General features: G+C 42.8%; 1 protein-coding gene across 2 annotated transcripts in view; it reads right to left on the bottom strand.

Annotated features, from left to right (window-relative positions):
• The window catches only part of satb2 (SATB homeobox 2), a 189,013-nt gene that overhangs the window by 160,408 nt on the left and 4,370 nt on the right, over positions 1-24,235 (bottom strand). For both annotated transcript variants that reach the window (XM_033023694.1, XM_033023695.1), the window contains exon 3: positions 22,404-22,580. In XM_033023694.1, the coding sequence (XP_032879585.1) occupies positions 22,404-22,580 (177 nt within the window). The remainder of the gene's footprint in view (positions 1-22,403; positions 22,581-24,235) is intronic.

Here is a 24,235-nt window from a genome sequence, read left to right as displayed (position 1 = left end):
GCATAAATTCAGATGATCCAAAAATTCTGGTGACAACCTCAACTATATCCTGCCTACTTTAAAAACCTTGCAATGCATGTACACCCATGCCATTAAATCAACAGAAACATTTTATTTTCTGAGTTACACCAGCATTTTGTGTTTATCCATGGTTTGAGAGTAATGGTCTTGAGATGGGAAGATGGAAAATCACACACATGGTGCAAAATCTGTTATCCCGCGCCCACCTTGATCCCCACCAATGTGGACCATTGTTGCTGGGCAGGCTGAAGTGTACATTTATTACAACTAGTCCACAAGCCCTGAGCATTGAATAGGACAATGCAGCTTGTGACCAAAGACCACATGACAACCACAGCCCAGGTTACTTCAAACAGTTTTAAAAAATGGACCTCAAGCATTTTGAATAATATTGAGTGACGAACATGAGAGTGAAACTACGTATGTTCTCGGGTATTAGTAGTGTCAGGCAGTCGAATTAATTTGTGAGCAAGTCATTTGTTTTCGCTGGAGGACATGAATGCGTCTTAAGGCGTAGCCTCTCTGCAACATCTCCATTCATCGTTAGATCCGCTCCCCTCAGTTACATCTGCTCACGTCTGCTGAAAACTCGCCCACCTGCATAAACCCAGAAGAGCCAAAGGTAGAAACAAAATGCTGAAGTAACTTAGCTGGACAGGCAGCATCTCTGGAGAGAAGGAATGGGTAGAAGAGCCATGATCAGACCCAGTGGACACGATGTCCGGGCTGATTTGAGGATATGCCACATGCGCTTGTTTCAACCGAACCGCATCCAAACTTAAACTCCAGGCTGCGAGATACACAGTTGTGTGGGAAGGAACTGCAGATGCAGTCGGTGCAGTGGCGGACTGGCCAGGGTGTCAAGTGGGCCCCTGATGAAGTGATGGCAAGCGGGCCCCTGTTAAATGATAGCATTGTAGTTGTGGGTGGGCCCCCTTTGTCTCCTGGCAACCAATATTTTTAGACCCAGTCCGCCACTGGGTCGGACCAAGGGTTTCGCCCTGAAACATCACCTATTCCTTTTCCCCAGAGACGCTGCCCGTCTGAGACTGTTACTCCAGCGTTTTGTGTGTGTCTGTCTGTTGTGTGAGACAGAGATATAGTTTAATTCCCCGCAGGAGTCGACGCCCACCTGAGCGACGCTGTCCAATCCCTTTCATTGGAGGTGCGGCTCTTCCACCTCCTGTGCTAACCTTCCGCCTGGTGTGCACTTAAATCAATCGTTTGTTTTCTTTTCATCTAATATTGCAATGTGCATGCTCACTCGTGTTACACGGATGGCGCGCAGTCGCCTGTCTCCGGTGCTGGGCTGACATGTTGCTTCGCTTCGGCTGGCGGGTCGCGGCTGCACCTTGACTTTCCCGCCCGCCCGCACCAGGGACAGTGTCTGGGGGCCGGGGCCAGAGGGAGGTCAGGTAGGGACTGCAGCCGGAGTTCAGCTTCCCACTCTCTCACTGAACTTGGGTCTCGCCGGCCCTGACTCAAGTGGGTGCATTGATATTTCGTTATTGGAATTCTTCCATCTGATTCAACTCCAATCGGGTTAAGCAAATTATTAATGGTTTTAGTCGGTTGTTGTTTCGTGTTGATCTGCCGGACTATTTTTCGCTGTCAGCCGGCGACCAGGTGAGGGTGTCCGCCCCGGGTCTCTCCCGCCCATCATATTCCCCATACAGGGTCGGGCGAGCGGATTGTGGCCGCAGCACTGGCACTGACTGAGGACTCACTCGAGTCGGGCACGATGAGGCTCGTTGTTTGTTTATGGCCCTGTCCAACCTAAAAGTAACTTCGCAAACAGCCCCCAGACACAGGCCTCCGCCGTGGCTCCGTCAGTAACCTCCAGGGAACGCACCAGTCGGCTGATTAATCACTAGCACCGACTCGCCTTGAATCACCGTAAACACGTCTGTTGTCACCCTTGCAGTGGCCATGGTCTACACTACCCCGCTGAACTCTGAGGCCTCTGCACCAAAGATCATAGACCCGCTCTGCACATTCCCCTTCTCCCTTAAGATACCTCTTTAAGTGCCTCTTGTATTACCGCATGTAATGTTTGTTTTTTCGTGTGCGCATGTGTAATTCTTATGATCTATATCTATATATGTGATTATGTGTATATATACAAACACTGAACTTTTTTCTCTCGTTTATTATAACGTTTACAGTACTGTGTTTGCATATTCTGTTGTGCTGCTGCGAGTAAGAATTTCATTGTTCTATCTGGGACATATGACAATAAAGCATTCTTGACTTGACTCTCGAATACATGTCTCTGTACCACGCTGATTACACAGCAAAGCAAAGACGGCAAATCGTTGCAAAACGTTGTTACTATCACTGCTTACCGAGGTCACGTTTCACAGATGTTAAAGAACTTGCTGCTTGGACAGAGAATGACATTCACACACACCGGCTCCCAGCAAAGCAAACCCATCAGTCGCATTATGCCACATCTTCTTCCCCTTCATCATATGTCTACCAATTCCTCCTTTGATTCTTTGACTACTTGGGGACATTTACCTTTTAGGCTCACTGAATCTCTCAGGGAGATTGATCTACATGACAGCAGTTATAAATAAATGAAAATTGGATAAAACTATCAACCTCTGAGCAACTGGTCATCATATCAAAATTCCTGCACATAAGTCTGATTCGTGAGAGTCAGTACACTATCTCTTTTGGCTGATGCTTTATTTGAGGCCCTTTGTGCAAAAGATATAGATGGTCCATTGGTTTTTCTTTAAGATAAAGTTGTTATCCCTGAAGCCTTGACCAGTAATTATTGAACAAAAATAAATGATCACATTAATGTTTGTGGGGGCTTACTTTACAGATATTGGCTGATTTGCACCCCAGATCACAACGAATACCACTAGAAAATTATTAAGTGAATTATTAAAGTAATTGGTTTAATTTGTGAGCAGGTCATTTTTCTCACTAGTTGACCTGAAAGCTCATTCAGGTGCAGCCTGTAAGGAACTTCTCCAACAAGACCCACAACCCACAGTTGCATGGGCTAATGTTTGCTGAAAGCTTGCCTACTGCACTGTCTAACCAACCAACGATCCAGAGCATCAAACCCAGAAGAGGCGAGATGGTCAAAACCCAAAGGACATGAGGACTGGATTGAACTGAGTTCAGATGGATTTACCACAGGAATTCACTCCAACTAACGTGCCGCCAAATGAAAACTCCAGGCTGTGGGATACACTTCATGTCCCACAGGGGCAGACACCACACCGGAGGAGCGCTCTCCAGTCCCATCAGATTATTAATTGAAGGTGCTGCTCTTCCACTACTGTGCTAACCTCCTGCCAGACGTGTACTTAATGAATGTGTGAGAAAGAACTGCAGATGCTGGATAAAATCGAAGGTAGACACAAAATGCTGGAGTTACTCAACGGGTGAGGCAGCGTCTATGGAGAGAAGGAATGGGTGACATTCCTTCTCTCCACCGATGCTGCCTCACCCGCTGAGTTACTCCAGCATTTTGTGTACTTAATGAATCTTGTTTTATCTTAAATAATATTTATATGTGTATGCTCACACATGTTACATACATTTTATTGGGATGCATCACAGCATTGTTTGGGTACTGCTCCATCCAAGACCACAAGAAAGTGCAAAGAGTTGTACACATGGCCCAGACCTTCACACAATCCAACCTCCCTTCCATTTATTCCATCTACACTTTAGTTTAGTTTAGTTTAGAGATACAGCGTGGAAACAGGCCCTTCGGCCCACCGGGTCCGCGCTGACCAGTGATCTCCGCATATTAACAGCCTAAACACACTAGGGACAATTTTTACATATACCAAGCCAATTTGTCTACATACCTGTACGTCTTTGGAGCGTGGGAGGAAACTGAAGATATTGGAGAAAACCCACGCAGGTCACGGGAAGAAAGTACAAACTCCGTACAGACAGCGCCCGTAGTCGGGATCGAACCTGGGTCTCCGGCGCTGTAAGGCAGCAACTCTACCGCTGCGCCACCATGCTGACTCAGCAAGGCCACCAGCATAATCTAGGACCAGTCTCGCCCCAGTCACTCCCTCTTCTCCCTTTTATCATCGGGCAAGAGTTACAGAGTTTGAAAACACACACTTTCAGTTTCAGGGACAGTTTCTTCTCAGCTGTCATCAGGCAACTGACCTGTCTATCTTTAATTGGACTTTATCTTGCTCTAAATGTTGGACCCTTTATCCTTTATCTGTACACTGGACAGCTTGATTGTAATCTTTCCTTTAACTGTTAAGCTCGCAACAAAAAGCTTTTCACTGTACCTTGGTACACGTACACAATAATAAACTAAACTAAACTACATGCCCAGTGACCTGTCTACTATACTGGGCTAACACATGCTTCAATCCGGCAGGTCATTCTGCTGTGAAGCATCCTGAAGTTGTGAAATCTGCCACAAGAACAAATCCACAGAGTATAATTCACATAGGGTGTAGAAGCATATTCTGTCAAAATGCCTTGGAGGAACACACACACAGGTAGCAAGCAGAGGGATTTTTAAACACATTATAATCAGCACTGAAATTATATTGGTAGCAAACATGGACATTCAAATACACCGCCAATTGCAAGGCCATGGTTGAATGCTGTGAACAATGTAGGGGCAATATGTGATTCATGGCTGGAAGAATTAAACTTTTAGAGATAATTACTGTGGAATCCTGGCCTGTTTGTACCTTTTCTGCAAACCCTTGTATTTTGGAGAGTCCAGCTCTACCCTTTCATTTTCTCACTCCATATTTTTAGACCCTGTGAGTTGCACTTGAGATACCTGCCATTTCAATGCAGAAAATAGACCAGCCTCATTCTACCCAAAGTGTGCATACAACATAGACAGATACACACACTATCACATAAGGATCAGGAAGAGTTCTGGTATTCATCCTGTGCATTATACCAATTGTCCAGCTCATACTGACACCCTAGTTATGATTAACACATTTAGTTCACACCCAGCATCAGAATCTGAAGGAGGGGGGGAGGGAAATACAATTCATTTATTGTTTGAGTAGGGCTGGAAATAGTAAGAATTTGTTTGTGGTAAAATGTGTTCTAAAGATTAACTAAAACCGCACTTTACACACAAGTAGGATTAGTGAGAATGTTTGCATGGGAACCTCTATAAAGACCCTTTATATTAATGCTCGTTTTTAATGTAATGTTAATTGTTTAGGTCTGAGGTAGACCTCTCGACAGGTAGCGGGGGTGGGGGGGGGGGGGGGGGGGGGGGGGGGGCGGGGAAGGGACGATTCAGACACAACTGGGAATTAGATTAATATTTGAAAAGGAAATGCTTCTTGGCTAAAGGGAAATAAGGGGAGTGGGACTAATTAGACACTTCCTTCACAAAAATGGCACAAGCACAATGAAATGGATGGCCAGCCTGCTTCTGTTTGTATGATTGTAATTATATAATATTCTCTGTGCAAAATCATACAGTTTATTGTACTCCTCCCATCTGTTCTGTCTCATTCGTAGCCAGACCCTAAAATGTCGACCTCTATTTTTGAAGTACTTTGTTCTATAAACAGCAAAGTTACCACTTCTACTTAAGACTGTGGCTGCTCAGACATTTATTGGTCTAAATACTGTTCGTTTTATTTCTCATTACAGAACACAGTGTTCCACCACTAGTTTGCGAGTTGATCGTAACCAGACATTAACAGCACCAATATTTACATTTAAATGTTGTTATCCATGAATTGATCTTAAGAAGCTTTACAATCCATCATCCTGAATTGAGCCCTGAGAGAAACTGTGTGTTCATCCACTCTACAATTATTAAAATATTAACCATCCCAACTTTTAAATCAGGTCTGCTTTTTAATATTTGCATAGTATTGAGTCATACATCTATCGTCTTAACTTCCAGCAACAGAATTCCCCTTCTGTGCCTTAATACTACCGTAAAGTAAAAAGTTAATTTTGCCACAACATGTGCAGAAGGTTTAAAAGAGCTCCAATGTTAACAAAGGAATGGAAGCTTGTTTCAATTTGAACTAGAAAGCAAGTCCCTTGTAAAATTTTCCTCAGCATTTAGAGTGTTAAGACTTCTTATAGTTCCTGTCAACTATTCAATTCAAAGACATCAAGGTCACAATCTTAACCTAACTAGTCCCTCAATAAATGAATGGATTGATGGCAGGTTTTCCAGCCTCGGGAAGTCAGTGAAGATTGTTTTGGGTGCAGTGCAAAGTCCATGCCAAACCCAAATCTGTGTCAACAAATCTGTGGAAGTTGCAAGCAGCTAATTACTTGTGGGTCCCTGTCAATGTAAAATGGAATTGCCCATAATGTGAGGAGAATAAAGGCGAAGGGACTGGTCCTGGTACTTAATTAGGACTCGAATTGAATGGTGCTATGGGATGCTGAGAGAAGAACTGAATGCAAAATCCATTAATAAAGATTTTCTCAACCTCCAGCAGGATTTCACTCCAGCGTATCTTTCAAAGTTCCCTGCCAGACAGCCGTGTCCACAAATCGTGTTCGAATGTCAATGGGAACTAGCCAAGGATGGAAACCAAGTTTGGTGAAGATAATCATCCCAACCCCAACACAGCAATGAAGAGGTTCCTCTGGCAGTGTCTTAGGCCCTACCGTCTTCAAGGGTTTCACCTGTGTTTCTGTCATAGATTAATCCTTGTCAATGACATTCAAATAATACCAAAAAAGATGCAACTGTATTGTAAGGTATCGAGTCCATAATGTGCCTTGTGCCAGCAAATCTAAAGCTACTAAAGCTCAATATTTAGTTTCTAAAATAAAACATTATCATTCTGTGGGCGACTGACTGTTAGCCTCGCAACTCCAAAAGATTGCCATTTTCCCAACTAGTTACAACAAAAAAATGTATATTTGTTCCTTTCATTCTGCATATACAAAGCTTGTACATATACCAACACGTACATATACTGCATATCTGCAAGAATCTGCTACACATGTGCCCATGACTTGGCTACTCCAGAGACTGCATCACAGCAGAGGGCCAGCCACACTCCTGTGGTAATCCAGTCACGATATAGAGTACTGGAGTCATCATGGAGACCAACTGTGCAACGTGAACTTCCTCAGATTTCCTAGTTTTCGGTCCAGGAAATCCTTTTGTTGAAGTTATGTTGGATTAATGTGGCATAAGTACAGAGAGCCCATTGTAATCATCGGGAGAAATCGGCATCCCAGAGAAAGGTAAGTAATGGTCTGTATTTGTTTTAATTAAGTTGGTTGAAATATTTACGATTGTCTCTAAATATATGTGGATGTTTTTAGTCTTTTAAAACTAAACAAGAAAAAATGCAAGCAGAAACTTCAACCATAGTACTATAGGGTAGGAAATTGATCTGCCAACAGTCATAAAACACAAAATATATGAAACATGAAATTAAAGTGACGTGTGGAAAGGATTGGGGATGTGCAAAGATTGGGGATGGGGTGTCAGTCTATCCCACGACAGAAGGCAGAGGAGTTGTACAGTTTGATAGCCACAGGGAAGAAGGATCTCCTGTGGCGTTCTGTGCTGCATCTTGGTGGAAACAGTCTGTTGCTGAAGGTACTCCTCAGGTTGACCAGTGTGTCATGGAGGGGGAGAGCTGCATTGTCCAAAATACAGTTTGAGGAGCATCCTCCCTTCCAAGGCCACCTCCCATGAATACAACTCCGCTGACCTTGATATGTTCTGTACCTTTCCTCACCTCTAGTACCCTCTCCCCTGATTCTCAGTCTGAAGAAGGGTGTCGACCCGAAACGTCAGCGATTTCTTTTCTCCAGAGATGCTGCCTGACCCGCTGAGTTACTCCAGCTTTTTGTGTCTATCCACCATTAATCAAGCTAGCCTGTCGAGCAGCCTTCTTACTTTTGGCAGCTATCAGAATGTATTTCTCCATTTTACGTTTGCTACATGGTGATGTGCAAAGGGTGATTCAAAACAAAGAATCAAACCCAGAGAAGATAGGGCTGTACCATCACTCCAATTCTCTTCGCAACATTCAATGTTGCAGTATACAATCTCATCTCCAACAAAATACCCATTGCTGTGGAGCTCCTGTGCAGAGTGAATGGACACTATTCAACCTTCAACATGTCCATGCCAGATCTAAATTTAGTTCCTCTTCGGTACATCTCTAGTCTAAAGTACACAGTGAATACATACAACTGTGCACACTGATGCATGCAAACAATTACAGGGTGAGGTCCTCAACCAACCTAACCCCTGCTACACCACACTAACCCTGACAATAAACGTTCATGATAAGATTGGAAAACATGGTTCACTTTCCCAGGATAGAAATGTCAATGTATATAGGAGATGCATTAGACAATTTAAACCAAAGGTGGTGGGTGTCTGGAATGCAATGGTGGTGGTGGTGTTGGTAGTAGATATGATAGGAAAATTTATGAGGCTTTTATATAGGCGCATGGATCATTTGCATGCAAAGGTTAGTTTAACTTGGCATCATGTTCGACACTGACTCTGTGGGCCGAAGGGCCTGTGCTGTACTGTTCTATGTCTATAGCTCAGCAAAGGCAGACATTGATGATGAAGTCCCACACCACTTCCAGTCAACCAGCATGGCCTTTGGCTGAGAGTGTAAAGGAGTTCAGAGATGAAGACCTAAAACTCAGCATTGAGCTTATGATCTTTTGGGCATCAGTTCCCTCTTGCATACTTTAAAGACTTGGTCTTCCCAAACGATCCACTTAATAGCATTGATCAAAAGATCATAAGTGATAGGAGCAGAATTAGGCCATTCGGCCCATCAAGTCTACTCCGCCATTCAATCATGGCTGAACTATCTCTCCCTCCTAACCCCATTCTTTTGCCTTCTCCCCTTAACCTCTGACACCTGTACTGATCAAGAATCTATCTATCTCTTAAAAATGTCCATTGACTTGGCTTCCACAGCCTTCTGTGGCAAAGAATTCCACAGATCCACCACCCTTGGATAGATAACACTGACGTTGTCCCCACAAAACCTTCCAGTGGCAGGATAAGTGATGAAATGCACCATTCTTTCCCAGATCAATATTTGTAGGTACTAATTATGTACACATTGTTAGCATATCTGACACCAGACTCCCAGAGCAGACACTCCTAAACTATGCACTGAGTGACCCAGCGAAGCACCATATATGGCAGATTCAACAGGTCCAACATTGGCCTCTTCAGCCATGGTGGCACAGAGGTGCAGAGGTAGAGTTGGTGCCTTACAGCGCCAGAGACCCAGGTATGATCCTGACCACAGATGCTATCTGTACAGAGTTTGTTCGTTCTCCCTGTGTCCGCGTGGGTTTTCTCCAGGGGCACCGTTTGCTTTGGTAAAAATTGTCAATTGTCCTTAGTGTGTCGGATAGTGTTAGTGTACGGGGATCGCTGGTCGGCGTGGACTCGGTAGGATGAAGGGCCCGTTTCCACACTGTATCTCTAAGGTCTAAAGCAACCTCAGAACCAACAATTTTAAAAGATAGATGGGAGGAAAGCCTTCTATATATACACAACTGTTCTCTTAACATTAGGCATTCGTTAATACAATTTAAAATACTGCATAGACTTTATTATTCAAAGTCTAAACTGATTAAGCTCTTCCCAAATGTTTCCCCTATTTGTGATAAATGTCTCCTTCAGGAAGCAACCATAACCCACTCTTTTTTATATCTCCTTTTTTTTCTTTTTTTTTCTTTTTCCTCTCTTATATCTCTTTGGCCTTTTTCACTCTTTGGCCACACTACTTTGTTAGTCTAGGGGTCCTATCTATCTTTCTCTCTTCTTTTCCCTCATTTTCAGGTTAAAAGGTTAAAATTGAAGCTGTACAATAATTGTATAATTTTACATGCCGAATGTTTTAATCTTGTACAATTGCTTCTAATAAAAATAATGAAAAGTTAAAATTAAAAAGAAGAACCAACTGAATCAGAATTGTCACAATCCCAAACTATTACCTGCAAAGACAAGAAGCAGGCTACGATGTTTTAATATATTCTTCAACTGTTTGTCTTTAACAGGTCTGAGTGATTACAAATGCTTATGAAATATTCATAAAAATGAAAGCTTTGAGAGCTGGTAAGCCTAGGGCAGGATTCTTCATCTGTCCAGTTGGAGCTGCCAGTTCCCACACGAGGAGAAGCCGCAGAGACCTGGGCCATATTGGTGGGATAGATGCTGGTCTACCAGCTGAAGACTGATCCTTGGCCCACACTATAGGAAGGAACAACCAGAAGACGATGAAACGGTGGCGCAGCGGTAGAGTTGCTGCCTTACAGCTCGTGCAGCACAGGAGACTCGGGTTTGATCCCGACTATGGGTGTTGTCTGTAGGGAGTTTGTACGTTCTCCCCGTGACCTGTGTGGGTTTTCTCCGAGATCTTAGGTTTCCCCCCACACTCCAAAGACGTACAGGTATGTAGGTAAATTGGCTAGGTAAATGTAAAAATTGTCCCTAGTGTGTGCAGGATAGTGTTAATTCGCGGGGATCGCTGGTCGGCGCGGGCCCGGTGGGCTGAAGCACCTGTTTCCACACTGTATCTCTAAACTAAACTAAAGTCTCCCTAAAATGGGACTCAGATGGGTCTGTACTCAGATGGTCAGATGGTTGTTGCTGTTTTACTGATTGAAATGCAAAGATAGGTATATAGAAAGGATAACAGTCAGAATAAATTTATGTCGGACTTTATCCTCCACACGTCACTCAGCCCACCATCCCCACCCCTATTTCTGATTAATCAATCTATATTATCAACATTCCCTCCACGTCTTTCTCCCTCATGCACATTACCAGCTAATACGCTAGTTAATTTGAGCACAAAAGGAGTTGCCTTGTTAAGATTCAACTCAAAATATCCAGCTTCCCTATGGAATTAGATAAAGTAAAAATGCCAACGTTTCCTGCAATTCAGGACCCAGTCAGTTTTCCACACAATAACCACACTAGTGTTCTGCTCATAGTTTTGATCTGTTTGGTTTCACTCAAAAACTTTGAATCATGGGCTGCACTGCATTGCACAACTTGTGATAGTAACATACATCACCTTTTTTAATCGCAAGGAATGTTATAGACAATAGACAATAGGTGCAGGAGTAGGCCATTCGGCCCTTCAAGCCAGCACCGCCATTTAATGTGATCATGGCTGATCATCTCCAATCAGTACCTCGTTCCTGCCTTCTCCCAATATCCCCTGACTCCGCTATTTTTAAGAGCCCTATCTAGCTCTCTCTTGAAAGTATCCAGAGAACCTGCCTCCACTGCCCTCTGAGCCAGAGAATTCCACAGACTCACAACTCTCTGTGAGAAAAAGTGTTTCCTTGTCTCCTTATTCTTAAACTGTGGCCCCTGTTTCTGGACTCCCCAAACATCGGGAACATGTTTCCTGCCTCTAGCGTGTCTAAACCCTTAACAATCTTTTATGTTTCAATGAGATCCCCTCTCATTCTTCTAAACTCCACAGAGTGTACAAGCCCAGCTGCTCCATTCTCTCAGCATATGACAGTCCCGCCATCCCGGGAATTAACCTTGTAGGTTTGCAGGTGTGCACATCCCATCCATGAACCAGTTCCTTGCAAGACCACTATGAAGACTCAGCATTTTGTGCAGAGGGTGGTGGGCGCTTGGAAAAGTTGATGGTGGTGGGTGATGGGGGCAGTTACGATAGTGGTATTTCAGAGGTCATGGGTCTGCACATGGGTATGCAGATAATGGATATAGATCACATGCAATCAGAGGAGAAAAGCTGAACCCGCCTTCATGGATGGCACGGACATTTTGGCCTAAAGGACTGTGGCATTGGAAAACACTCTCATTAGTTAACTAAAATAGAAAGCTTGTTGGAAGTTTTTTCCTTCCACACATTTTAAGTCTTCAATGCTGGCAGCCGGGCTTGGTAAAGTCGGCCAATGCTTCACTGTATCTGACTAATGAGTAGCTAAATGCACTTATTCTGAGGCCCTCCTCTCCATTGCGGGTTGCCATGTACAGTATTAAGTTAGCTGTCTCTAAAGCCCCTGTCCCACTTAGGAGACCCAAACAGCAACCTCTGGTGACCTTGCCCGCCACCCAAGGTTTCCATGAGGTCACCGGAGGTTTTGGTCACTCTCCCTAATGGTCGAAAGTGGTTTCCGCGTGGTCGAGGCTTCATCTAGGTTGCTGCTATTTTTTCATCATGATTAAAACCGGCCTCAACTAAAAATAGGTTGCCGTTTTAAACATCGATAATTTTTTTCTCGCAGGTCTAGTCGAAGCCGATTTTCTTCATAGCGTGAGGAAGATTTTCAACATATGCGTGGGAGGTGGTAGGAGGTTGCAGGTCACCTCGACCTTGATTTTGTTTTGGGTGGCGGGCAAGGTCACCAGAGGTTGGTGTTTAGGTCTCCTAAGTGGGACAGGGTCTTAAGGCAGCAGAACCGATATTGGAGAACTGGCCCATGTGGACAATCAAAACCCTAAGCTGTAGTCTACGGCTCTTCACCCATTCTGTTGATTCGTTCTGTACTAAATTCTGACTGCGGAAGAAAAGTAATCAATGAGAAAAAACCTCAGGCTCGACTTGATCCATTTAAAATCCGCAGTGAAGTCCCTTTTCCCAGAAATTATCCACCACATTTAAAATTATTCAATGCAAGCGTACAAATTAAATGCATAAGAAGAGCACTTGGGTATTCCACATGTGGTCTCACCAATGTATTTTGCACTTAAACACAATATCCCTATATTTGAATATAAATCCTCTTCCAACAAGTAATAAAACTGTTAGCTTTCGTATTTAGTGGGAGTATCTGACAACCATCCTTAAGTGAATCATGTACCAGAACACTCAGATGTCTCTACATCTCCGAACACTACATATTCACACCATTTTTATGACGTGCTTTTAAAAAACAAAAAATCTCCCCAAAATGGACTTTTTCAGATCATCCCATAGTGTCAATTTTTTTCTCCACTCTTTTGACACATTTATATCCCTTTGTAGCCTCCTTTTACTGAGCCAGAGCTGTTTCCCTCTTGATCCCAGAAATCAATCTGGTGAATTCTTGTTGCATCTTCTTTTACAAATATATCCTTCTTTATTAAGCAGTGGTCGCATAAAATTCCTATAAAATTGAAGCAGGACAAGTCTACTATTTACAAGAATATGCAGGTCCCTTTAACCGCCAACTTTTCAATCTCTCGCTATTAAAAACTCTGTTTTCCTACCTAAATTTATCTTCCACATAACATTCTATTTTCCCACTCACTTAATGTGTCGGAAAGAACTGCAGATGCTGGTTTACACTGAAGACAGACACAAAATGCTGGAGTAACTCAGCGAGTCAGGCAACATCCCTGGAGAAAAGGAATAGGTGACGTTTCGGGTCGAGACGTCTGAAGAATCTAAACCCAAAACATCACCTATTCCTTTTCACCAGAGATGCTGCCTGATCTGCTGAGTTACTCTATGTGTCTGTCTTCTCATTCACTTTACCTTTCTACATTCCTCTACATCTTCTGTATGGACCATACTGCAACTGGTTGTATCGTAAACAAACTTGGATATGTTGCATTTGATCCTCCCAACCAAATCAATGATATAGAGTGTGAATAATTGAGGCCACAACTCTACATCAATTGGTTCATCCTCATTTGTTCTTCTAATTGCAATCTCAAAAATGCTAAAGGATTTGCCAAGCATGTTTTCCCTTCCATAAAACCATGCTGATGCTACCTAATCTTCACATTCCCATAACAACGTCAAGAGTTAACTACCACCATTTCCTGGGGCGTAGCAATCCCTTCCATATGGTAGCCTGGTGCACAATATCGAGGGTGACTAAATAGAAATTCCATGTAAATCTGAATACAGTGTTTGAAAGGAAACAAAATTTGTCGTCTGTCCAGCACCATTTCTGACTTTTAAGTCACAGTTTAAGGATAAAGGGGAAATCTTTTAGGACTGAGATGGGAAAAACATTTTTTACACAGAGAGTGGTGAATCTCTGGAATTCTCTGCCACAGAATGTAGTTGAGGCCAGTTCATTGGCTATATTTAAGAGGGAGTTAGATGTGGCCCTTGTGGCTAAAGGGAGAGAAGGCAGGTACAGGATACTGAGTTGGATGATCAGCCATGATCATATTGAATGGCGGTGCAGGCTCGAAGGGCCGAATGGCCTACTCCTGCACCTATGTTCTATGTTTATTTCCAGACCATGGTGATTTAACTAACTCACTAATGAGATCATTCATATATATCTGTGTAGGAAGGAACTGCAGATGCTGGTTTAAACCGAAGATAGACACAAAATGCTGGAGTAACTCAGCGGGTCAGGCAGCATCTCTGGAGAGAAGGAATGGCTGATGTTTCAGGCTGAGACCCTTCTTCAGACTGACGGCTTTTCTGCCAGAGAGCATTGTCTGATCTCAACATGGTGATTGTAAGCATAGTTTTACAAAAAGGCTTCCAATAAAGCTACGCTCAGCATAATGCCCAAGTTCCGTCATAAAAAGTTTCATTTTCAAAAACTCATTGGTGCATATTTTAGGAACAACTATATGCTGCAAAGAATGGATAATAAAAGGCCTCAAAAAACTTTTTTTTTTAAATTCTGCCATTAATGTAGAAAAGCTCTTCAAGGTCTGTCATGGGTATAATAAACATGTAGACTTGAAAAAGGAATGGTGACCAAAAGGCAGATCAGACCTGTGGGTTTTAAGGGGAACTGTAAGGGGCAGGGGAGCTTTATAGACAATAGACAATAGGTGCAGGAGTAGGCCATTCGGCCCTTCGATCCATTTAATATGATCATGGCTGATCATAGCTTTAGAGAGTAGGTTCCATGGTTTGCAGCCAAAACACCTGCAGGTACATCTGCCAACGATGGAATGGAGGAAGTGAGGTTATTTATAATGTGGCAAACAAGAGCTTCAGGAGAACTGATCCGCTGAGGAACTCATTTAATGATGCCTCAGTGCTTCACAGACGGAAGGAAAAGGAACACATCCCCTCCATCCTGATGAGTGCTATTCCTGAGATGACCCTCCACCATTGTATTCAATTTATTGTATTCAATTTATTGTCATTATCTCATATTAGAGACAACGAAGGTGGAGGCAGCTAGCACCAGCGCCACCGGAAATACATCAAAATATACCACCCCACCCCACCCCACCTTCCTCACTAAACCCAAACCAGGTGAAAGCTCACCTATTCCCAGCGGTTGCTCTCTCAATGAAAGGTGTAAAGCAAGGCAATGTAAACTTTACATTATACATTTATATATGTATCCATGTCGGGTTTGTGGGAACCAATTCTCCATGCCGGGAGAAAAGTGATGAGAAATAAGTGCATGTATATGTTTAATTTTGTGATCATCTGTGGGTCACGATCTGAAACGTCATGCATTCCCTCTCTCCGAGATGCTGCCTGTCCCGCTGAATTACTCCAGCTTTTTGTGTCAATCTTGTGTGTGTGTGTGAGAGAGAGTGAGAGAGAGAGAGAGAGAGAGAGTGAGAGAGAGAGAGAGAGAGAGAGAGAGTGAGTGAGTGAGTGAGTGAGTGAGTGAGTGAGTGAGTGAGTGAGTGAGTGAGTGAGTGAGTGAGTGAGTGAGTGTATACGCATACGTTTGTGTGTCCAGGCATGAGTGTGTAAGAGCAGTCTTCAGTATTTCTGGTGCTATGGAGATCAATCTTATAAATCCAGGGATGATGATGATAATTTGTTCTGGAACTGCTTTATTGTACTGGGCTCACCTTCATCTCCGGTATCTAATTCACTGCCACAAATTTGCTCTCGAAGGGCCTTGGTGCTCTCACTATAGCTCTCCACCATCACAATTATAACGCACATGAAGAGACAGCAGCTGGGATCATTTAGATGTGCCACACAGGTTATGATTTAATGCATTCTTTGGACAAGGAAGCTGCACCAGCACTCCTGCACAATTATGCACAGCCGATTTAACATTACCTTCAGAAGCCCAATTTGGCACTGATGATACATCCAATGTTGTTATGGAGCACCAGAGCTACAGCATGGAAACCAAGTACATGGTCACCACCGATCACCCGTGCACTAGTCCTATGTTATCCCACTTTCTCATCCACTCCCTACACACTGGAGGCCATTTACAGAAACCAATGGACCTACAAATCTGCATGTCTTTGGAATGTGGGAGGAAATTTGAGCACTCGGAGAACCCCACTCGGTCACAGGGAGAACGTACAAACTGCACAGACAGTACCCGTAATCAGGATTGAATCCGAGCCTCTGGCGCTGTGAGGCAGCAGCTCTACCGTTGTGCCACCCAAACGGTGGAATCCAATTTCTATGCTTGGGTTTATAAACAGTCCTGTGCAGTCTCGGGGAGTATGTGGACAGGTGCAAGATGAGAGTGGTAAGAGTACGGAACATGTGTGAAGTGAAGGATACAATACCTGAGGTCTCCCTAATTTAGTTCAGTTTAGTTTAGAGATACAGCCTGTATCCACCGAGTCCGTGCCGAACAGCGATCCCCGCACATTAACACTACCCTACACCCACCAGGGACAATTTTACATTTATACCAAACCGATTAACCTACAAACCTGTAGGTCTTCAGAGTGTGGGAGGAAATCGAAGATCTCGGAGAAAACCTACGCAGGTCACGGGGAGAACGTACAAACTCCGTACAGACAAGCACCCATAGTCTGGATCGAACCCAGGTCTAGGGCGGGGTAAGGCAGTGGCTGTACCGCTAGGCCACCGTGCCACCCTTTTGCTGAACTTCATCAAGCAGTGGACCCTCAATTGCTGATTACAGGGCACTATCTGACACTGCATGCTGCCTGGCCTCCCACTCAGGCAAGGCACCACACCTCACAGGAATACACTGGGAGCAATTTGTGCTTTGAAAGGCTATCCCACTCTCACTGATTGATTAAAATCTGGCCATGCACTATGCACAACGTCCAGTTAGAAACTTAACCTGTGATATTGGGCGGACTGGCTGCTGGCAGAAAGGGATTTCCCTCACCATGCAAAATATACCTGGAAAAAAGGCCTCAGGACAAAGTGTAATATAACTGGTTCAGCACTAGATCAACACTAAACATTATCTAACATATCGTATGGTAGGTATCAGAAAGGCATCCTGTAATCTAACCAAATTTCAGAAGCATATGCCCATCACCATATATTCATTAAATACACAAAGTGCTGGAGTAACTCAACGGGTCAGACAGCATCTCTGAAAGACATGGACAGATGACATTTCGGGTCGGCCTCCTTCTTCAGACTGTAGGAGGATCCCAACCTGAAATACTGCCTATCCAGAGATGCTGCCTGACCTGCTAAGTTGCTCCAGCACTTTGTGTATTTAATGAACATATGGCAATGTGCATAAGCTTCTGAAATGTGATTTTATTTTTGTAAACCAGCATCTGCAGGTCTCATGTCACCAAATATCATTTACATACTGTATTTTTTTAAACCATAATCGATGAATTAATTTATTCGTTCACTGAATGTGGATCATATTGTGGCATCAGCCTATACACGGGCCGCTTATGCTCGAACCTTCGTCAGGAGGTACGAGGGCGGGCACGTGACGTCATGGGCTAGAGGGAGTGTCCTGGTACTTAAGGTCATCTCACCTCGAGACCTTAAGGACCTTAATAACCGGTAGCTGACCCCGAGTGAACAACCTCGCTCAGCTACAGCAACTGATATTATAGTTAGCGCACCAACCTAACGTGTCACCACTGAACAAACGACTCTTTGAACCGGCCTGATGTCTCACCTTTATTCACCACGTTTGGTGCTGCGACAATATCATCATTGTATATCCTTAATAGTTCTTGAACTGGGGAGATATCTGGAAGTGAACTGTGTTGGTGGGTGCAGAGTCATGAACACCGCAGACATATCCTCTTCCCAGCAAAGGGGGAACCTTGCAAGTGAGCAACCGAGAGGAGGAACAATGCAGAGGATTTAAAAAGCAGCCTCGGTGTCCATTAGTGATTGCTCCTCATGGTTTATAAAAGGAATGCTGGCATTAACAAAGCGGCCATTTTTGAGAGGCCTTGTGTTGAAGTTTAGTTTAGTTTAGTTTTGAGATACAGCGTGGAAACAGGCCCTTCAGCCCACCGAATCTACTCTGAACAGCGATCACCGCACTAACACTACCCTACGCACTAGAGACAATTTACAAATTTACCAAGCCTGCATCATAGATTTGAACTTTACCAGTGTAGACTGAGTTTGCCAGAATCCCAAGGGCTTAGATGTGATGGAACTGATTTCCAGAAGGTTTCTTCAAGAAATATGTAATGGGGCCCAACATGGGAGAGGGCAAAGCTTGATCTACTCTTAAGGAATTGGGCAGGGCAGAGCAGGTGACTGAAGTGTCAGTGGATGAGCAATAGTTATGGATAAGGACAGGTCTGGTCCACAATTTCAAGTTCTAAATTGAGACTTGGCCAATTTTTGGTGGTTTTAGATAGGAACTTGCAAGAGTTGTTTGGAGTAGGTTGTTTGTGGGCAAAGGGACTCCCAGTAAGCGGGGCATCGAAAAACGTGAGATACAGGGAGCTCAAGATATGCATTTTCCTCTTAGAGTGAAGGGCAAGGCAGGTGGGAGTATGGAACCCTGGATAACAAGAGAAATTGAGGCCACCATCAGGAAATAAATGTAGGCCTGGGTCAGGTATAGGCAGCTGGGATCAAGTGTATAGGGAATTGTGGAGCATACTTAGAAGGAAATCAGCAGGACAAAAAGCGGCATGAGATTGCTCTGGCAGATAAGGGCAACTGGAGAGAAAATAGGGCTCAAAAACAAAACTGGCCACGCACGTGTGGAGTTGCAGAAGATAGACTAGATCCTCAATAAATATTTCTCCCCTGATTTTACAACAGAAAACAACATGTAGACTCTGGAACTTGGGAAAGTGAATGTTGATGTCTTGGAGACAGTCCCTATCACGGACAAGGAGATGCTGGATGTCCTAAAATGTATGAACGTACATAAATATCCTGAGCCTGGTCAGATAAATCCAAGGACTTTATTGGAAGCTAGAGAAGGATTTGCAGGAGCTCTGGCTGAGATATGTGGATCATGGTTAGACATGGGTGAGGTGCCCGAAGACTGAAGGGTGGCTTATATTGTAACTACATTTAAGAAGAGCTGCAAAGAAAAACCTGGGAACTATGGACCAGTAAGCCTGACATCTGCAGGTCAATACTGGAGAGCATTCTGAGGGATAAGATATATAAGCGTTTGGAAGATAGGGGTTGATTAGGGATAGTCAGCATGACTTTGAGCCTGGGAGATTGTGTCTTGCAAATTTGATTGCGTAACCAAGATTGATGAGGGCTGTAGGCGTAGTCTATATGGACCTTTGATAAGACTCTGCATTGTAGGCTGCTCTGGCAGATTAGAATACATGGGATCCAAGGAGATCTTTCTGACTGGATACAGAATTGGCAACATGGTAGGAAGCAGAGGGTGGTGGTGGAAGGTTGTTTTTCAGATTCGAGGCCTGGGCCACAGGGATGTACGCTGGGCCCATTTCTGTTTGTCTTCTAGATCAATGGTTTGGATGTGAATGTACGAGGTCTGATGACTCAGTTTGCAAATGGCACCAAAATGGGTGGCATTGAAGATAGAGAAGATGGTTATTAAGAATTACTGTTGGATCTTGATCAGCTGGGCAAGTGATCCATGGAATGGCAATTGGACTTTAGTTCTGATAAATTGTGTAGGAAATTAGGGAAGTCAACCTAATGGAAGACCTTCACAGTGAATGTTAGGGCTCTGGGTAGTGTTGGCCAACTAGAAGTACAGGTACATAGTTCAAGTTCAAGTTCAAGTTCAAGTGAGTTTATTGTCATGTGTCCCTGTATAGGACAATGAAATATTTGCTTTGCTTAAGCACACAGAAAATAGTAGGCATTTACTACAAAACAGATAAATGTGTCCATATACCATGATAAATGTGTCCATATACCATGATAAATGTGTCCATATACCATGATTGTTCCCTGAATGTAGTGTGACAGTTAGATAAGGTGCCGAAGAAGGCATTCACCAGTCAGGAATAGAGTAGAAAAGTTGGAACGTTATGTTACAGTTGAGCAACACATTGGTGAGGCTGCTCTTGAAGTCTCCAGTTCAGTTTTGGTCACCTTGCTAATTGAAAGATGCCATTAAACTGGAAATATAGCAGGGAAGGGTTACGAGGATGTTGCCAGGACTCAAGAGCCTAAGCTATAGGGATAGGTTAGGCAGGCCATGACTTTATTCCTTGGAAGACATGAGGCTGAAGGATGATCTTATGGAGGTGTACACAATCATGAGGGGAATAGATGAGGTGAATGCACAGAGTTTTCTTTATCAGAGTAGGGGAATCAAGAACAAGAGGGCACAGGTTTATGGTGAGAGGGCAAAGCTTTAATAGGAATCTCAGGGGCAACTTTGTCATACATAGGATGGTTGGTATTTGGAAAGAGCTGCCAAATGAGGTAGATAGCAACATCTAAAAATATTTAGACAGGTAGATGGATAGGAAAGGTTTGGAAGCATAAGGGGCAGGCGTGAAATAACATTGACTAGCTTGGAAGGGGTATCTTGGTTGGCATGGACGACTTGGGCCAAAGGACCTGTTTCTGTGCTGTTGATATGGTGACAATATTAGTGAGGAGGTATGGTCTTATGACAATCCATTGGTTATGTGATTACTTTGTCTAGTTGATTTGTAATGTATGTGAATTCACATTCTGGGCTTGCATGCTGGGATTTGATGTCCAGACCTCTTGGCTGCAAGTCCAGTGATGTGACCACAATGCTACCATATCCTCTGTCATTAGGGCTGAGGAACCCATGACTAAGCCAGCCTGGGACAGGGAGCTTGTGACTGCGAGCAGCTCCCAGTGGAAGCATGGATCAGTCCAGGTAGACCAAGCTCCTGAGGTCAAATACAATGGATTGTGTAGACCTTCATCCCCGACCCCGCCCCCCCCCCCCCCCCCCCCCCCCCCCCGACCCTTGTAAGCATACACTGAAAATGCCTGGGACTGAGTGCATGTGAATGGCCCCCTATCAACCCAGAGGGACTGGCACCAGTTGGGAACCCCAAGCTTAAAGCAGATAAATGCTGTGGAACTGGTTTGATGAGACAAACAATAATGCAGGGACAGGAAAGACTGGAATTCAACCCCAGACACGCAGTATATTAGTTCCGTGCTTTAAGCAGAAAAAAGGCCTTCCAAGCTCACCCCACTGACGCATGCTATAGTTATAATCATATTCCATATTAAATACAAAATACAACAAAGCCGACCATCTGAGCATCATTATTGATATTGTTGAGCTTGTTAAGCCAGTTTATGGTTTATACGGTTGATACGGTACAGAACACATATAAGATATATAGAGTAACCCCCTCACTGATGAATAAACCAAGATGTACATAGCCTGACATGTGATCTCCAACTTAATGCAGTTCAATGAGTTATACATCACAAACACCTACATCAATTGTAATTAAGGCCTGGTCAGAACAAATTAGAGAGTTTGATGTGTAGTCAGTTGATTAAAAACACAACGTATATGCACAATACAATATAAGTTTCTGATGATACATTTCTACAATTGGTGTAACTTTTTTTGCTGCCGATTTTGCAGTAAATACAATGGTTTCTCAAGTTCTACCTGACTCCAAAGCACAGTTTGCTCCTGTGTTAAAGTCTGGCGCTGATAATGCATTCAGGCTTACAACAATGAACCTTTGCACCAACAAAGCAGTTCTCATGGCAATTAATGCTAAACTGGTGGAAAATATCATTTCTGAGAACAGCCTGATCTGCCCAGGGTATTTGGTTTCATTCTTCCCTTGCACTTCAGTTGTTTCAAAATGATTTGTTATATGTTTAAAGAAATATCAGAGTATCTTCCTGAACAATGCAAAGGCCAACAATACATTAAAACATATTGCTCTGTGTTGCAACTTCAGTAAAATTCATCTCCTTGAAATGGTAACATCTTGTGAGTGATGTTAACATCATATTTCCCAAGCAAGAAATATGAAGTTAGGAACTATTCCACTTTAAATTATTAATGGATAATTTCTAAAGCTATAAAATGTAATAATATGGTAACAATTACAAAACTCTAATCCACAAACCACTTATGTCCTGTTGATATGAATATTGTGATATTTTACTAATATGATGTTCCATTTCAAATAAACAGAGAACTACTGTTACTGCTAAGATAATTTAATTTGCAATGAAACCCAGCTGATTAACCTTTAGCCACAGCAATTTTTGCTTTTGCTCTCTACAAGTTTCTAATGCTCGAGTTAATGACAAAATTGCTGGACAAATTAGAGAACAAAACAGCAAGCAAAGGAACAGAATGTTGGATCCTACCTTGGGCCTGTGCGGCTGAACTGTGGGAATATCCGAGGGATAGCAACGCTGTCTCGATGAGCTGATTAAACAACACGTCTTTACGGATCAGCACAAATTCAGCGTGCTCCTCTTTCCCTTCACTCTCCACAGGATTGTCAGACTGTTCCACCACACAAAACACTGGCAGGGTAGACCCTGAATAAGAGAGAAACAGAATCCATATAATACACAAGCTTGTGTTTTGAAAAGAGTCAGGTCTGATCACAACCCAATCACTACTAACGCTGTTTGACAGGATGAAGATTTTGTTCGTTGACCAGTTTATTAATTCCAGCAGTGTGCCAATAGTTTTGGTAATCAGACCACAGTTTAGAACTCAGAGACAGTCCTTATTGTATACCCTAGTTCCATACACTACTTCCATTGGCCTTTCCCTTCATCCATGGCCATTGCTGAAAGCCACAGCTTTACCAAGATTTTAGTTTGGGGATGACCCCAAAATACTTCGATCTCTTCATTTCAAATGATGACAATATACTTAGCAAGTATATTTGTTGCACAAAATCCATCAGTAGATCTGGATTTTTAAACAGGTCAATTGGCAAGAGATTCCACTGTGCAAAAAAAATAACCTGTTGTCAAACAGAAGTAACAGCATTCTTCCAAAAGAAAGGAAGCCGATTTCAAAAAAGAAAAATGCTGTTAGAGTCACCTTAGTCTAGGTTTTACATATAATCCACTTATCATAGATATTTGTGACTTTGCACAATCTAATTTTTTCATCCAAGACATATAATGCAATAACCCACTTGCATATCATCTCAATAAATTTAACAACAATATTGGGTCCTCATTGCCAAAAGCATCATTTTTTTTAGAGATAAATCTCCTTCAATTTAACTTTATTCCCATCTCACTGTTAATGCTTTTTTTTTGTTTTGGGAAATAGTTTTCGCCTGAGATAGGATGACAATGTGATGATGGGTGTGCAACATTATTGGGTTTAATGATATAAAAACATTAATTAACATGTTATAACTGAGCTATAAACACTATCTCTACTTATGATCATTCTGACCTCTCATTGCATCATTCGATACACAAACGTACAATCTTTTTCAAGGTTATTCACAATTCAGATAGACATGTTGAAAATATTAGAGAGAGAAAAATTAATTCCAAAGTTGACAACAGTTTTTCTGCGAGTTAGATTACAAGAGAGAAACCTCTTGTGACAGTGCTCTCTAAGTACTGGCTCAACTCTCAACTAAGGTGCCAGCTACTAAATAAGATGGAAATAATGAAATAAAAATGTGATCACTGATTCCTGTCAAGCCAATCCACATTTATCTTGGTCATGCCAGTGTGTATGTTCTTTAACAAAGCAAAGGCAGAAACACTAAAAACTCATTAATTTTACCAAATGCTTCTCTGTTTCATTTCTTAATTTACCTTTGGCAAATAAGTTTAATTTTGATTTTTTTTTTTTTAAACAATCAGTTGCCATAATTGGGGGATTTATGTTCTGAAAAGGGGATTCCTCGTAACACAAAGCTCAATTATTTTGCATTTAAAATCTTAAGAGGCAATGGAATAGTCATTTGATATATTTGGTAGCAAGGTTGGTAGGAACCGGCTGGAGGATGATAATGTCTCCTATAAATCGGTCTCAGTATAGGTTTGACAAAATATGGTTAGAAACATAAATGGATACTAAATGATAGGATCCGATAAGCTGGTGGTATGAAATTCTGAAAGTTGACAGCACAATCCTAATGATTTGCTCAAGGTAAAACGGGTAAACCCCTAGCCTTGACATTTTACTCTTTTTCCACATTCTGCTAAACTGT

Source organism: Amblyraja radiata, chromosome 7 (genome assembly GCF_010909765.2).
Source record: "Amblyraja radiata isolate CabotCenter1 chromosome 7, sAmbRad1.1.pri, whole genome shotgun sequence".
NCBI lineage: Eukaryota > Metazoa > Chordata > Chondrichthyes > Rajiformes > Rajidae > Amblyraja > Amblyraja radiata.
This window is presented reverse-complemented; position numbering and strand designations above follow the sequence as displayed.